This window comes from Engraulis encrasicolus, chromosome 16 (assembly GCF_034702125.1).
Source record: "Engraulis encrasicolus isolate BLACKSEA-1 chromosome 16, IST_EnEncr_1.0, whole genome shotgun sequence".
Lineage (NCBI taxonomy): Eukaryota > Metazoa > Chordata > Actinopteri > Clupeiformes > Engraulidae > Engraulis > Engraulis encrasicolus.
Window position 1 is genome coordinate 34,281,283 of NC_085872.1, and position 16,305 is coordinate 34,297,587.

General features: G+C 44.8%; 1 protein-coding gene across 1 annotated transcript in view; it reads right to left on the reverse strand.

Annotated features, from left to right (window-relative positions):
• The window catches only part of sema6ba (sema domain, transmembrane domain (TM), and cytoplasmic domain, (semaphorin) 6Ba), a 95,752-nt gene that overhangs the window by 31,093 nt on the left and 48,354 nt on the right, over nucleotides 1–16,305 (reverse strand). Inside the window, exons 4-7 of the mRNA XM_063220428.1 lie at nucleotides 15,854–15,968; nucleotides 11,194–11,254; nucleotides 10,883–10,945; nucleotides 1,639–1,737 (exon numbers count right to left, since the gene is read on the reverse strand). Of these exons, the coding sequence (XP_063076498.1) occupies nucleotides 1,639–1,737; nucleotides 10,883–10,945; nucleotides 11,194–11,254; nucleotides 15,854–15,968 (338 nt within the window). The remainder of the gene's footprint in view (nucleotides 1–1,638; nucleotides 1,738–10,882; nucleotides 10,946–11,193; nucleotides 11,255–15,853; nucleotides 15,969–16,305) is intronic.

The following is a 16,305-nucleotide window of genomic DNA, read 5'->3' on the forward strand; positions in this document are numbered from 1 at the left end:
CTACCTCTCAAGTAGACAGGAGTCATTTGCAATCAGTGGACCTTTGCAGGTTAGATGAATCAACCTCTCCCTGGGTAGGCACTTAAAGCCTGGCTCAGGTAGAGGCAATCAGAAGCTGCCTCATTGAGACAATGTGTAGCTTCTAGAGTGCTGCTATATGAACTGGAAACTGGCCTCTCCTGAGGGCACATCTATGATGACTATCTATCTCTCCGTCTCATTATCCAGCAGGTATTATGCCAGATGGGCAAAATAATCAGGTAGGACACGTATGCATGGCTTCTTGTTAATGTGCATGTCGTGTCAACAAGCCGAGGCCGTATACAATATGGACAAGGCTTCATGCAACAAGAGGGCCAAATAGTGATTACTGATTATCTCTGACTCATGCTTCTTATGAATCTACAGGTCTTAAAGGGAACAAAAAAATGTCCCTAGAGACTGTGACTGAGGCAATCAACACAGGGGAGGCAACCAAGGAGCCAAGACGAATTATCCACATACAAAACGGCCTTGGTGAGGATTTAATGTCAAAATAATGATATACTGTGAGAGTCTCATTTCACAAAACGCTTGCAACATTTGCGCCATATGGGTAGATGATATTAAAATGTGGATGTTTTATTTTGAGTTTTCATAACGGAGCCAATGACCACAACCGCTACACTTCATTAATTCCATTTGAATCAGCCATCATTGCCAGCTTGGTCCCATTCTGTGCTACTATAATAGATAGAGATATATGCCAGCTGCAATAGTCAAAATCTATAGTTCTAGTGCAGAGAGGCAGCAGCATTTCCGTATAAAACATTTGACATCTAGAGTGCAAGAATAAAAGCAGCTGATACACATGTCAAAATTTAAAGCTTGGATATAACGAGTACCATATGTGTGGATAACAGTACTGCATGCGCATTGTTGGGAGTCAATTAGCATGTCTCTGCTTAAGAGGGTGTGGAGCAGCTGTCATGAAGAGAGAAAGTAACTCCCTTACAGTGAAAAGGTCACTACCACTAAGAAACATTTCTTCTGCAAATTATGGTCTGTAAGAAAGAATGACCTCAGGGTGCAAATACATTTGCCATACTCAACAACGTGACCTACTGGGTGCAGGTACAGTAGGTTATTATCTTGATTAGAATGTAAGGGTACATGAACAATATTGGAATTATGTTGGAAGTAAATCATACATTACTTCCAACATAATTCCAATATCGTCCATGTACACTTATTACCGAATGTTTTGCATGTAACAAGGCTATCTGCTAGGTGTGGGAGTGTTGAGAAGGTTTTGGTAATGGGAGACACCAAGACGTCTGAGCATACAGTAACTGAAAGCATACAGTACAAGCAGGCCTGTAAATGAAGACATTCATATTCTGCACTTGCCTGCAGCAATAATTTGCATTTGCATCTGATATATTGTCAGCCAATTGCTATATATTTTGCGATACATTTTTTGAAAGGTGAAAAAGTCCCACTTCCACGCACATACAGCACACTATTCAGTGACTTGAACCTGTAAAATGTACCTCCCCAAACATCCAAGCCTGATCCTCATCTCCAGCTCATGATGATGAGTGCTGCTGTGCCGGTGTGTGAAATTGGAAGGGAATTCGGGCTTCCCTCCATACTTACCGTGTAGTTGGCACATAGTGGGTTGAAGGCATTGGTCCCACACACAAAGAGGCCTCCATACTGACTCAGGAGCACTTTCATATAATTACGACACTCCTCCTGAGGGGGGGAGAGAGAGAGAGAGAGAGAGAGAGAGAGAGAGAGAGAGAGAGAGAGAGAGAGAGAGAGAGAGAGAGAGAGAGAGAGAGAGAGATTATCAAAAAGAAAGAAAACTGAAGGGACAGGAAGCTATAGTGTGAGGTGTAAATATTTACTTTGGACATCTTATTTTGTGTGTCAGCATTATTTATTTGGTGCACAGCGGTAACAGAGCAAGTCATATTCATGGATGTAGAGAAGTTATCTTTTGTAGCATTACGGGCACAACATTTTCCCATCAGAGCATCCCTGTACTGAAATGGATTTCACTGAAAATTGAGACAAATAATCTGACCGGAATGCTCCATGCACCATGTCATTACTATAAAGGACTTTTAGGAAAAGCACAACAATTACCTCCTCTTAATGTATGTTCTCTACAAGTCTTCTGTTGTCCAGTCTTGCACTTTAAATGTCTGTATGAGCACTGTCTATGTCCATACTGTCTTATGTCCATGTATGAGTACTGTCTATGTCTATACTGTATATGTCCTTACCTAGATTAGTCTATGTCTGCATGGGAAAGCAAGAAATGTAATTTCACATTCTTTGTATGACCAGTGCATGTAAAGAAATTGACAATAAACCAACTTGACTTGACTTGACTTGACAGTACAATACAGTTGTCTTCCACATCAAGGTTTTCTTATTTGACTAAAGCACATTCAGTGTGTTCTTGTATGCTGGATGACCAATGTATGGTATAGGTTACCCGACATATAGACTTGCTGAAATATTGAAATTACAGCAATTGATATTTCCGGTTGTAAGGCGACATGACAAAAGCTATTTGCCAAAGGGCCCCTTTGCTGATAACTTGGATCAAAATACTAAATAGGCTTTCTACATATCACAAACAAGGCAGACTCTCCAATTTATTTATCTTTCTGACATTAAAGAACGATTTTCTTTGGCCTAAGTAATGGTTCATGACAACACTGCCGTAGTACTACTTTAATATTCCTCTTGGGGTTGTGGACATGGGTAGACAAAAGATGCCATTTGCTAGAAATAATGGGCAATTAAGCATTGCCTTGAATTATATGATACTCAGAGACTACACGACTCAGAAATAACTACATGTTAGTCACACTTAGAACACAGACAACAGGCTTAATAAAGCCATGAACAACAGCAGAAGCTGTCAAGTAACTAAGTAAAAAATATAATGCACACACTACACGTGGATGACCTGACCGAAGGACTCATCCCCACCTAAAATGGTTTGCAACTGAGCCATAGACTCTATGTGGACCAAGGGGTGAGGAATATCTCTGACGAGGTTGCTGCATAGCCCAAATCTCTTTTGCAGCTACACACACAGTGCTGTCTGGTGGTTTATGTGTTCATTTCAGATCAGCAACATCTTACTTGATGTCCTCCTATCCCACCTGCAGTTACACTCAGCCGTTGACTGACTGGCTTTATGTCAAAAAAAAGCTGGTGAGCCTTACAACTCTGCCTTTCTTTTTTTCTCCTATTCTCTCCCTTTCGTTCTACCTCTTTCCCTACTTCTCTCAGTCCCGCTGTAAGATCCTCCTCATCCTCCCACCCCCTATACATCTTGGCTCTTTGGCTCCTCCTCTCCCTGGCACTGCTCTGCCTATTTCTACTGCCCTCATTTCAAAAAGTGTGTCTCTCCCAGGACTGGCTCCACCCCTTTTCCCTTACACATCGCACTCCCTCACTTCATCTCTCTCCCTCCCTCTCCATTGCTCCGCTGCTATCTCTCCACCCCCTACCCCCCCCCCCCCCCTGTCCCTCTTGTTTGCCAGGCATCAGCAGCAGGCACCCTGACACAGGCCTGACAAAGCGCCACCTGTGAAGCCTGGCAGAAACTCAGCACAGGCACAGCCTTTCAACTCGCCGCCTCTCTGCCTCGCCGCCTCTCCCTTCTCCCGCCATCTCTCTCGTCTCCCAGCCTGCTATCGTTTTGCCACTGCTCTCTGCGCCCTGCACCTACCTCTTCCTGTTTTCCCCCCAAGTTCCATCCATCGTGTGCTCTCTCTCTCTCTCTTTCTCTCTCTCTCTCTTTCTCTCTCTCTCCCTCAAATTCTCTTTTTGCACCTTCACACACTCAACCGTCCCTCTTTTCTGGCATAAGCCTCTCTCATCTCTCTTTTCCCCACCGTCACTTTCTCTCCCTCCGATTCCGCACACCCTACTGCTACCCTCTGTCGTGGCGCTGCTCGCTCCATCACTCCGCTGAAGGGGCGGGATAAATTACAGTGTGTTTCAGTGCTGTTGCAGAGGGCTGTTGACGTTTGTCATTGCAAGAGGGAGAGACGGGAAAAAAGCCGAAAAAGCGGTGCAGCGGTTGAGTGCTAAGCTGTTGTGGCTGCGTGCAACCTCACTTTACAGAGATACTGTACACTCGCCATGTGCTCCCATGTGGATGCTTCACATCTGTCACCCTCAACAGGTTTAAAACACTCAAACACACGCACACATGCACAGACACGCACGCACATGCACACAAACACACACACGCGCAACATATGCACACGTGCACGCACACACACGCAGGTGAGCACACACAATGAAATACAGAGAAAAACGCACACAGACACACATACACACTGAAATATCTCTTAAAAATATACAACATAAAAGTGTGCTGGGGCTGGAGGTAAGAGTTATCACATAAAAGAAATTCTATAACATCCCTGGCACTTCCGCATTGCATTACAGCAAAATCACAAGCTCTCTGGCTCTTGTTTCCTTTTACAGGAAGCCCAATAAACAGTGGAAACATTATAATTTCAGCTCAACAACTCTCTGCTGGGAAGCAGTGTGAGAGAATAAAGCGCTGATGATCTTACGTGAAGCACTCGGGCCAAAGCTACAACAGGGTCTGCCGGCACCCTCAACAGTAGAGTAGAGTAGAGTAGTTTATTTGTCACATACAAAGCCATAACCAAGGTTACAGCTTGTAGTGAAATGACGGTTCTGGTACAACTCCACACCGTGCAGAGATCATAAGACTTAAAATGTGAACATAAATACACACATTAAATAAATAAGCAGTAGTATAGAAAATGTCCATAGATGTCAGATTGTCCATAGATGTGTCGATCGAGGCGAGAGTTGGACGCGTCGCTTTACAAAGCAGACAGCTGTGCGGTGTCCGAGGCTCCGGGTGGATACGGTGCTAGATGAGATGAGACTAGGCTACATCGCGGGTGGCAAAACTGCATGCTCTCACCCCACGCTATAGGCAACACTGTGATGGTCCCCATTCATCTGGTGTCCGTGACCTCTTGTAGTCAGTAGTGCAAGGCTTGTCGGGATGACATTGTTTCTCTGCCAGTAGTGTCTTATGCTGGTTTTACAGTAGCCTGGTCTTATTATAATAGGGATGCAAACAATTAATTGATTAATCGACTTTAATTAAAAGACACAATTAATTGCCATTTCCACTAACAAGAGATCCAGGTGAAATGGGCAGGAAAAGAGTGTGTGTGAAAAGGGGTGTAAATAGTGGGAATATTTAAATGACCTTTGAATTAAAGAATTTAAGTAGAATTAATTTAATACCAGAGGTGGAAAGAGTACAGAAAATCTGTACTCAAGTAAAAGTATCTTTACATTGCCTACATCTCAAGTAAAAGTAAAAGTACCTATCTAAAAATCTACTCAAGTAAAAGTAAAAAGTACTTAGTTACTTTTAATTAGCTTTCCTCTTGAGAATGTCATGTTTATTTTTCTTGAATATCGTCCTCCATAACCTCTATCTCTTGCTTGGCACCAGCCATCATCCAATACATTGATACAAGATAGTAAAATAGTGGAAATGCTGTGTGCCATCCTGCACAATCTTTCATTTCTGGCGGATTGTGGCATTATTGTGCATGGCATCTTGTCTCTCAGTCATTTTTTTTTTACTCAGTACTCAGGCCAGGTTCCAGTGTAATTGAGTAAAGTACTTGGGTCATAATGTACTCAAGTACAAGTAAAAGTATTAATTTTAAAAAATACTTAAAAAGTACAAAGTATTCATAAAAGCTACTCAAGTACAATATTGAGTAAAAGTAATAAGTTACTTTTCCACCCCTGTTTAAAACTAGTATATTCAATTTTTAATTGAAATGTTTAGATTTGATAGTTTTTTTCGGGAAACACTGAGATTCCGGGGGAAACCCAGCACTTATCAATTCATCGTGAATCGGTCGATAAGGTCAATCAATTAACGATTAATGAATTAATCGATCATTTGCATCCCTATACCATACCCTCATACTAATGTCATTCGTACAGATGGTCTGGAACACGTAACTTGAAAAATTATAAGTGGTGGGAGGGGTGACCTATGCTGAAGTTAATTGTGCATCCGAGTTTACCCAGTCGCTGGTCACATGACATGTAATCTGCTCATTTGAAATGCCATTGTTCTGCCCCCTCCCTTGTCCCTCACCCTGTTCAGTGTTCACCCATCGGTTGGTTGTCCAACAACACACCTAATCTCTTCCCATTATTTCAATTCAGGAGATATTCAATTAAAAACAAAATGGGTAGATCAATGGTTTCATTGTAACTTTGGTATCTGGTGACAACCTCAGTCTGGTTAAAGGCAATAACAGGGTGATCGATGGTAAGGGAAATGGTAGGGGGAAATGCAATTTCTACTGAGAGACTGAAGCATGACTGGTCCATGTTCCGTATATTATTATTATTATTAATAATAATAATAATAATAGACAACTGCACAAATTAAAGAAATGGGAAAGTAACGTCACCACATCCAGTCAGCACTGCGAACGAGGCTCTCCCATTATAGGGAAGGCAGCATGACGCAGAGCGAGGCTCCTCTCTCCAATGTGATGCATCAAGGAGGACGCCGAGGCAATCACTCCGCTCGCCGTGATTACGGCAGTGATGAGATGGCCGCTCCGGTGGCCTCCCGGCAAGGCAATCTTTTTCCCTCTCACCCTGCGCCCAGACCGGCGGCGTGAGTCCCAGCTGAGCCAGGAGATTCATTAGGGGGAGAGGGCCATTAACAGTCCGACTCTAGGATGACTCAGCACAAACAGCCAGGCAGATGGCACAGGTCGCACGCACGCCGCCAGGATGGCAAGACAGATGCAGCCGTTCGTTGGATGCCTCCATCTCGCTTTTTTTCTAGATTTTCCGTCAGAAAAGTTAAGGGCTCGTTTGACTTGAGCTCACTGTTTACCGGGCAACTACATCGCTTCGTCGTTAATGGGAGTGAGGTGCTTGTGCAAGATGAGCAGCCTCGCTGTCGCTTCTCAGTTTTTCACGAAGCTGCGTATGTGCATGCATGCGTGTGCGTATGTGCATGCGTGTGCATGTGCATCTCAGTGTGTGTGCATGTGTCTGTGTGTGAGCAAGCACTCTAGGTGTGTTTCTTTTAGTCACGCTGATACACTCCTCTGTCCTCTGCAGCAGGAGGGAACATGGTGATGGCCAGAGAGATGTATATTTGCATTCTGCTGAAACTGGCACTGCCGCTGATCCTGTTAAAAGTGTGATTTGTGTGTTGGGGGTCGGTGGACTTGGGGTGTGTGCGTGTGCGTGTGTGTGTGTGTGTGTGAGTGTGTGCGCGTGCGTGCGTGTTGGTAGGACTGTGTGTGTGTGTATTTGAATAGGAGAGAATAACGATATTGAATTTCCCACCCCATCCAGAGCGTGTCAGCCCAGATCAAGCAGCCAGATGCGATTAATTACGGCTGCCTTTACGGAAACGGCCCCTAAATCACACCTGACAGCGCCTGTCCAGTGGCAAAAACGGCCCACTGTGTGAATGTGTCTACTGTAGCGCAAGCATATGAGTGAATGTGTGTGTGTGTGTGTGTGTGTGTGTGTGTGTGTGTGTGTGTGTGTGTGTACATTGGTGTGAGTGTGTATGTGTGTGTGTGTGTGTGTGTGTGTGTGTGTGTGTGTGTGTGTCGGCCTGTGTGTGTGTGTGTGTGTGCATATTCATGTGAGTGTGTACTGTATGTGTGTGGGGTGTGGGGATTACGTATATGTGTGCTGCACGCATTGAGAGTAAATAGAATGGAGGCCAAAATTCTATTTCATTGTTGAAGCCAAGTTGGAGCCAAGGTTGGACCCAAAAAGACCAAAAAATGGCCAAATCCCATTCATTCCTATGAGAGACATAAAACCCTGTATCTCCCTTAAATGCCACTCCAGGGGGATAATTTTTCGCTCAACTAGTAGGTCCCCTTGCTCTCCAACTTACCAGGGTGGTGATTTTTTGTGGTGATGTTTTGTTTTAGAGAGATATTAAAAGTTAAATTGACCAATGAGCATCAGAACATGGTTTGATTGACCGTTAGAAGTCTTGTTGTTGTCCAATCAGCACCTGCGTTTGGCGTTGCTAAGGTGGAATGTAAGTTGGAATGTTCCCAAATCTGGCTTCAAAGCGTTGAATGGCAAATAGCGTTGATTTGGCGTCCATTCTATTTACTGTCAATGGCTGCACGTGTGTTGGTACTGTACAGTCATGTGAAAGCTACTTTGTGCAGGTCTGCAGTGCGGTGCGGTGTGTGGGCAGCAGCAGGTGATGGCTTATCCTAGTGGAGTACTGGGCTAAGAGGAGAGGAGAGGAGAGGAGAAGAGAGGAGAGGAGAGGAGAAGAGAGGAGAGGAGAGGAGAAGAGAGGAGAGGAGAGGAGAGGAGAGGAGAGGAGATTAGAAGAGAGGAGAGGAGAGGAGGCGGAGGAGAGGAGAGGACACAGGAGGAGAGGAGAGGAGAGGAGAGGAGAGGAGAGGAGAGGAGAGGAGAGGAGAAGAGAGGAGAGGAGAGGAGAGGAGAGGAGAGGAGAGGAGAGGAGAGCTTCATCAGGACCAGCCGCTGCCCCATCCCTCTTAGAGATAAATGGAACATTCTCCTCTCTGGCAAAGGGGGCAAAAACCTCCCTCAGTCTGCCCCCTTTCTCCCGCTCTCTCTCTCTCTCATGTGCTCTCTCGCCCACACCCACGCTCTCTCTCTCTCGCGCAGGCTCTCTCTCTCTCTCTCTCTCTCTCTCTCTCTCTCTCTCTCTCTCTCTCTCTCTCTATCCCTCTCTCTCTCTCTCTCTCTCGCTCTAATTCTCTCGAGCTGTCTCTTCTCTCATTCAATTTGTCCTTTGTGTCTCCCTTCTCTCTTGCCTCATAAATACAATGAAGTCTCACCCTCAGAAAGATCTCATGTCAGGTGTCATTTTTCCGGTGTGAAGGCGATGCATTTTTAAAATGGAGAAATCACCTTGTGTCTCACCCACAGGTGTCTCAACCACTGTGGCACTTGCAGCTTCTCTCTTCCCGCTTTCCCACCTCCACGCTCACACACGTGTGCATGCAAACACACACACACACACACACACACACACACACACACACACACACACACACACACACACACACACACACACACACACACACACACACACACACACACACACACACACACACACACACACACACACACACACACACACACACACACACACACACACACACACACACAAAGACATGTGAAGTGACTGTCTTAGGGACCAATTAAAAAAATAGTCACCTCTGAAACAGAGACAGACGGTGTGGGAAGTACACAAAAAGACCCCCCCCCAACCTATACAAAAGTGGGAAACAGCCCAGGGCTATCTCAGGAGTCTACTTTGTAGTAGAACCTTACATAGTGAACAGGAGTGGGAAGATACGCCTGTCCATAATTTGTAAACTACTTCTGAAATGACGAAACGAGAAGTTCAGCCCCATGCGCTTTAGAGCTCCCCACTTTAAAAAAAAAAAAAAAAAAGAAATGTCACTTAAGCTGCCGCGGAGGGTTGGTGCTCTATAATTACCTCTGTGATTAGCCTTTGAACCAGAAAAGACAGGCAGATTTGTCAGACACGCATCAAAGCCTAATCACCAGGGTTGGAGGGCCCCGGTGGCAGCGTGGCTCTTATGCCATAACGCATTCCACATGCTTTACTCCGAGGTGGTGGAGGAGAGGAGTAAATGTGGACCAAGGGTACGTTCCAATATGCGACCTTGCCCCCTCCACTTGTGCTTGTGGCCTCGCCCCGCCTCCTGGCCCCTCCTCCGTGGAGAAAACAATAAAGCTTCCCAGCTGTCAGCCTAGCCACAACAACTTTTGGGGGACTGTTTTTCATTCATCATCCCAATTGCAAATGAGAAAAAGACTTTACAATTGAGCTTTTGCAAGATATTGAAATATAATGCTGTTGTCAGTGATGTCATCATGACATATTACTTCCTGGTACGAGGCCACAAGCACAAGTGGAGGAAGCAAGGTTGCATATTGGAACGCATCCCAAGTGTCTGGTCTAGCAGGATGCAGCGAGGGCAGTAGGATTCTAGCCTGATTATCATCGACTTTCAAATCTCTTCGAGACATGGTCTGACCAAGAGTATAACAATTAGTTGTTGACCCGCCTCCCTTGGTTTGCTAACTGGTTGTTTGCTTCCCGACAAAGTAGGAGGAGTTCCCTAGATTTGTATTGCTCCTGGCCTGACTAGTGCGCCACCAGGATGCAGCGAGGCAGTAGCATGCTGTCACCTCTCAACACCTCTGCATAGCCAGCCCAAAAAAAAGGAATGCGAAAATTGGACAGCTCGCCCACAGTACTACATCACTAAAATGGCATTTAAATAGATTACTCCATGTGCAACCACAAACTGGGTGGGGCTCACCTCCTGCCGTACACAAGGACTGTGAACAAACAATTCAGAACGATTGAGGAGAAGCAAAAGATAGAGACTGTTTGTGGCTTTGCATGTCAATAGCATCGTCTCAAGATTATTTTTTCTACAACCACACAAAGAGAGATAGCTCGTCAGTCCTTCTTCCAAATGACAACTCCTCTGACAATTGCCTTTCTTCACATCTCGCAGTTCGTCCAGTAATGATCCAGCAATTACTGTAACCAGTTTGTAGACTACTTAGAAATCCTAATCTTCTGTGATAATCAGTTCAGCCAAGCTTAAAGAGGGGTACGTCTGCAGCAGCATCACAATTAATTAGTCTTTGAACCTACATAGACGGGTGAATTTGAAGGATGAGATCAAAGTATTTCCGATCATAAGTGCAAGCACAACTCTTGCACATCCTCCCAGGCTTATGAAGTCGGCGTTTGGCTCACCTCTTGCTTGCCCTTCATTCGGCAGATGCGGATGTCATTTCGGTTGGATTCCCAAGTTCTCTTCTGCGATGAAAAGAGCAGCACGAGATCAGAGTGGAGATTAGACCAATCAATTTTTCTCATTAGACAAGTAATGACATCACGTCTGTGCATGTGCGTGCGTGCTTGTGTGTGTGTGTGTGCGTGCGTGCGTGTGTGTGTGTGTGTGTGTGTGTGTGTGTCTGTGTGTGTCTGTGTGTGTCCGTCCGTGCGTGCTTGCGTGCGTGCGTGTGTGCTGCTTAGAATTGGAATAAAATGCAAGTGCAGCTCACCTTGCTGTAGAACATTTCATCCCCAACGATGTTGTCCAGTTCTACTCTATAAAGGTCATCTCTGGAACACACAAGAGAAAAAGGTGGGTGGGAAAGGAGTGGTAGGAACAAAGAAAGCAACTTCAGTGGTGGTACACTGTTAAATCCATCACACGCCAGTTCAAAAAGCAGAATTCTCTCTGCATTTAATCTTCATTAGGGCCCTAAATTACTCTCACAAAAGACATAAGATGAGATTTCAGCACAAGCTCAAACATGCCCTGGGCCCTATCTGCACATTAGTGCTCAAGGGGACGTGCATTCACAGCTAACAATGCAGCTATCGCTCACTGCCATGATCAGCTGTGACTCCCTCAGCTACCACATTAGAGCTAATTGGGGAGATCCCAGATGACTTTGGGACTGGAGTACCACCAACTCTGCTGTGCTAAGGCAAAAGACTGCACCTACAATTTTGTAGGAACATTCAATAAAATATAAATATAAATATAAATATAAATATAAATATAAATATAAATATAAATATAAATATAAATATAAATATAAATATAAATATAAATATAAATAAATACATAGATAAATAAATAAGATGCTGTCTTTACTGTAACACTGAAATTACATGAAAGCTTAAAAAGTTAAAGGAATTCTTCACTCTGTTCTAATAATTTGTATCATTCCAAGTTGATTTAGTGGCATACTGATATTTGAATATAGTGATGACACTTCGAAGCCATATTCCTGTATTTTTGAGTCAACACGGTTTGTTCAACAACACTCTGATGCGCATAGTGCATGCAAAGACACACACACACACACGCACACACACACGCACACACACACACACACACACACACACACACACACGCACGCGCACACGCACACACACACACACACACACACACACACACACACACACACACACACACACACACACACACACACACACACACACACATACAGACACGCACACGCACACGCACACGCACACGCACAAGCACACGCACACGCACACGCACACACTGGTATTTTTTTGCGAATTGGATGGCAAAACTAGTTTCCTGAGGAATGTATTGTTGTATGTCGTATGTTTCACTGTTAAAAGACAGATTCCGATCATGGCATTCATGAATACTCTTGTGATGGGCGGAGGGCCAGTGAAATTAGCGGCTCTATAAATTCCCCCATGCAGCAGGATTCTCATACAGCACGTACGTATCGATCTGTGGCCATATTGAGTTATGGCTACTCAATAGCATTTCCTGTGGTGGCTGTGACGTCACGTCTCTGAGTGTTGTGATGAGAGTGATGCAGGAGACTCACTCAGGCTGCAGACGGGCGTCGCTCAGTCATGCCCTCTGTAAAAGGTAATGAACAGGGCTGGCCTGTGGGAGAAATAGGGCCCGGGCACTTTTGGCTTAAAGGGGCCCCTCATACATAGTGGCGCAGAACTGACTCACCGGTCGGCCCTGCACCCTCCTGTAATTTTTTTTTTCATTTTATTTTTCACATTTCTGAAAATGGGGGCCCACGAGGGAGCGGGGCCCACCGGAAAATGCCCACTATGCCAGATGGCCAGTCTAGCCCTGGTAACGAAGCAAGCTCACCCTAGGAGCTCACCCTAGGGTATGAGAGGTTTGGACTGGAGTCTTGTGGCTCCAAAACTCTTAATGTGCATTGTCTATACTGAATCGTTCTTTAAGGCCTTGCTCAGTGGCAGATATAGGCTGGCCATGTTGAAATCTGTAAATGTGCTGGTCAGCTTTCTTGGAATAGGCTGGTAAAATTTACGAGTAGCTATTAGATGGAGACAACAGTAAAGGTAAGTGTCGGGTGACACATTGTGACCAATAAAACAAATGATATATGGATATATGAACTATATTACCACATTATAAGCGATGATAACGTCAATAGTTTTTAGATGTGTAAGCCATCATTGATTAGGACATTTTATTAAATCTTTGGTGAATAAACAACGGTGTGTATTTAATGATATTAAGAAGAGAGGTGGCAGTGCATTTTTGCCAGTCATTATATTACATGTAGAACCATGGACTTCTACATCAGGTTGGAAGTCTGGTTGTCTCATCCACAGAGATGTGGCAGGTGTAACCTGCAATAGCAGCAGATGCTTTAGCCATCATGACTACGTCACATCCACTATAATCACAGCCAGCCACGCAGAAACGCCACTTTCACAAAGAGAAGTGCCTGCACTTTGCGTTCACTTCCAACATCACGAGTGATAATGAATAATGGGATAGTATGCTAATTATAGAAACTTGCAAGTCAGAGCTAGACCATTACCATTAATTTAAACACATTATTGCTCATTTCATCTGAGTGCTTCAGCTACATTAGAATCTCTGGGGTTGTACAATGGTAAACATTGCTTATATTCCACTTGATGAAGTATCCTCTCCTCATGTGACTTTGTATTCATCTTCACACAAGCATGAGCAAGAACAGCTCCTAGAAAAATAGGATTGAGAAATGGTGCAAAAAAGGGTTTAATTGTGTTCTCCTACTTACATCAATAGAAATGTTTTAAATGATTCATTGATTGGTAACTATATGGTTCCAGTTAAAAAAATTCTCAGACAGCAAGTCCCCTGGCCTGGAGTTTTGGTTCCAAACCTCCCCATTAAAAGATGAAAATATACTCTCATTACACACCACACACTGGATACTGTTCTTTTTCTCTCTTAATTTTTTTTGGAGCGAACGAACGCGTTTCGCCCAGTGTGTCTAAAAAATAGAGAGGAAAAAACAACAGTATCCATTGTGCGGTGTTTAACCCCTTAGCGCAGCACTATGGCTCTCTGTAATGTCACAGCAATGTTGTTATGATGTAGTTAAGCATTTTCAGCAAGTGAATAGGGTCGCCGGCGACCCCTGCTGCAGTAAGAGGCTACTGAGCTTTTCATATTGATCACTTTTTCCTGCCTTATACCTGCACCTGGACAGCTGAAGGGTTGTGTACAAGGACTTTTATGCACTATGATTATACTCGGTCATTGTTGACAATATGCGCTGCTGGCATTTGACTGCTTTACCAAAGTGGAAAAGGTATTATTGCTAAATATAAGACACAAACACAAGAACACAAAGGTGGCGCTGCATTGTCATGCTACAGCATGTAGCCGGTTTGGGTCACACAGCCAAACTAATAATTTTGAGTTATTCTTTTTTATCGGGGCCCAGCAAGGTTTGCATTGAGGGTCGCTGTCTAGGGTCTCACACCCCAGCAGGATCATTTTCTCCTATGCTGAGCACCTGCACTTGGTCAGACCTGTTACTTTGTATGCTCGCCCCTGGCCTACTGCAGTTGGGTGATAATGATATACACGTGAGCATCTGACTCAGACTCTGAAGAGCAAGCCTTGACAGGCGTCAACATCATCGTCTTTTCTGGCCTTCACTCTACTGAAGGGAGAGGATGTTGGTGACCCTGGTCATGTTTCAAAGGAGGGCTGAGCGATCAGAGGGCTTTGAAGGAAGTGAGGCGATGCCACTGATATGATGCAAATGAGGGACTGCCCCTTGGAATATCAATTCCTGACTTCTTAATGAACCTCTCCGGCGTGCTGAAGGGGCTGGAAATCATAGCCTTGGAGTCGAAGAATTATTTTCTACCTTTGTTAAAAACGGGTTGTGTGCATAGAGGGCTTGAGCAAATGTATCTTTTATCCTTTGCCTGAAGCTAAAACTCTTTGAAATCCATGAGTGCTACAGTGTATATTGGCTGTGTGCGCGTTCAGTGAGTCCAGGAATGTTCTCCACCTAAACGTCAGCTGACTGATTCATAGTCACTGTACTTTATCTAGGATCTTTTTAAATACTGTAGTGTGTAAATTGTGCTTGAGTTATGGAAACTACTCCATAAATTAAACACCCTCATTGCAGGCCTGGATATGGTTCTCTCGCAATCCCCTCTTTGGTCAAATGTCAGGATTGTGTAACTTTACAGTGGATTTTGGTTGTGTTTAGGGGAAGCCTGTCAATGGGTTTCCTCTCTGAGAACCGTAGCCAGAGATTCTTTAAGTATATAGAGATATGCCAATGTAATAGGTTGCTATGGGATCCTAACATGACCAGGTTCCGGTCTGCCTAAAGGGGCGTGTCATAATACTCCTAGCATTGAATAGAACAGTCCTTAGGTCTGCCTAAAGGGGGATTTCCCCCCTCCCCCTTGCAATAATAGAACCCGGAAACAATGGGCCAATGGAACCTCTCTCTCTCTACTCTCCATGGAGCCATGGAGCTCTGACTGAGACAGACTATGAGAGGGGTCTCACAGAGGACTGAGGGCAGGGAGCAGAGCCCTCCACCCCCCGTCCCTCAACGACCGCAGGGCCCTCACTCCGACTGTTAACCATAACAAGGACCATGTGTGAACCCCTGCGGGATGCTTCAGACTTTCTTTTCCGTTACTTTGAAGAGCACTGAGACGGCCTCTGTGGAGTGAGATCACGTATCCCACCGAAATTCAGCATTTTGACTCAAAGACACATTTGGGTACCAGTGTTCAAAAGCACAAAGCCTGCCTATTGTTTCAAGGCCAATTATTCAGGCCATACGTGTCAGCACGGACTCTTTTCAGATATCCGTATGATTGTCACGTAAGTAAAATTTTGTGTGTGGATGCATTTTTGCTCACCTGCCGCCGATGTACAGGGTTCGGTTCACTTTGAGGACACTCTGGATATGCAGTGGCTCCTGACGCACATATGAGCGATGGGCTCGACCCAGAAACAGAGGATAACGTCTGGCCACTGAAAGAGAGAGAGAGAGAGAGAGAGAGAGAGAGAGAGAGAGGGAAAGAGACCGAGAGAGAGAGAGAGAGAGAGAGGGAAAGAGACCGAGAGAGATAGGAGGGGATGTAAGCGAGAGAGGGGGATGGAAGAGAAACAGAGATCGAAAGAGAGAGAGGGAGAAACAAAAGACAATTACAGTGAGAGAGTCATAAATGGGAAAAGAGCCATTCTGTCTTCTCCTTTTTCCTCGCTCTCTTCTCCGAGAGAACAGGCATTGCGGGGGAGTCTGGCCGGGGAAGGGAGGGGTGACCGGGGAGGACAAAGCCATACATCAATAGAGCAGCCTGGTGTGGAC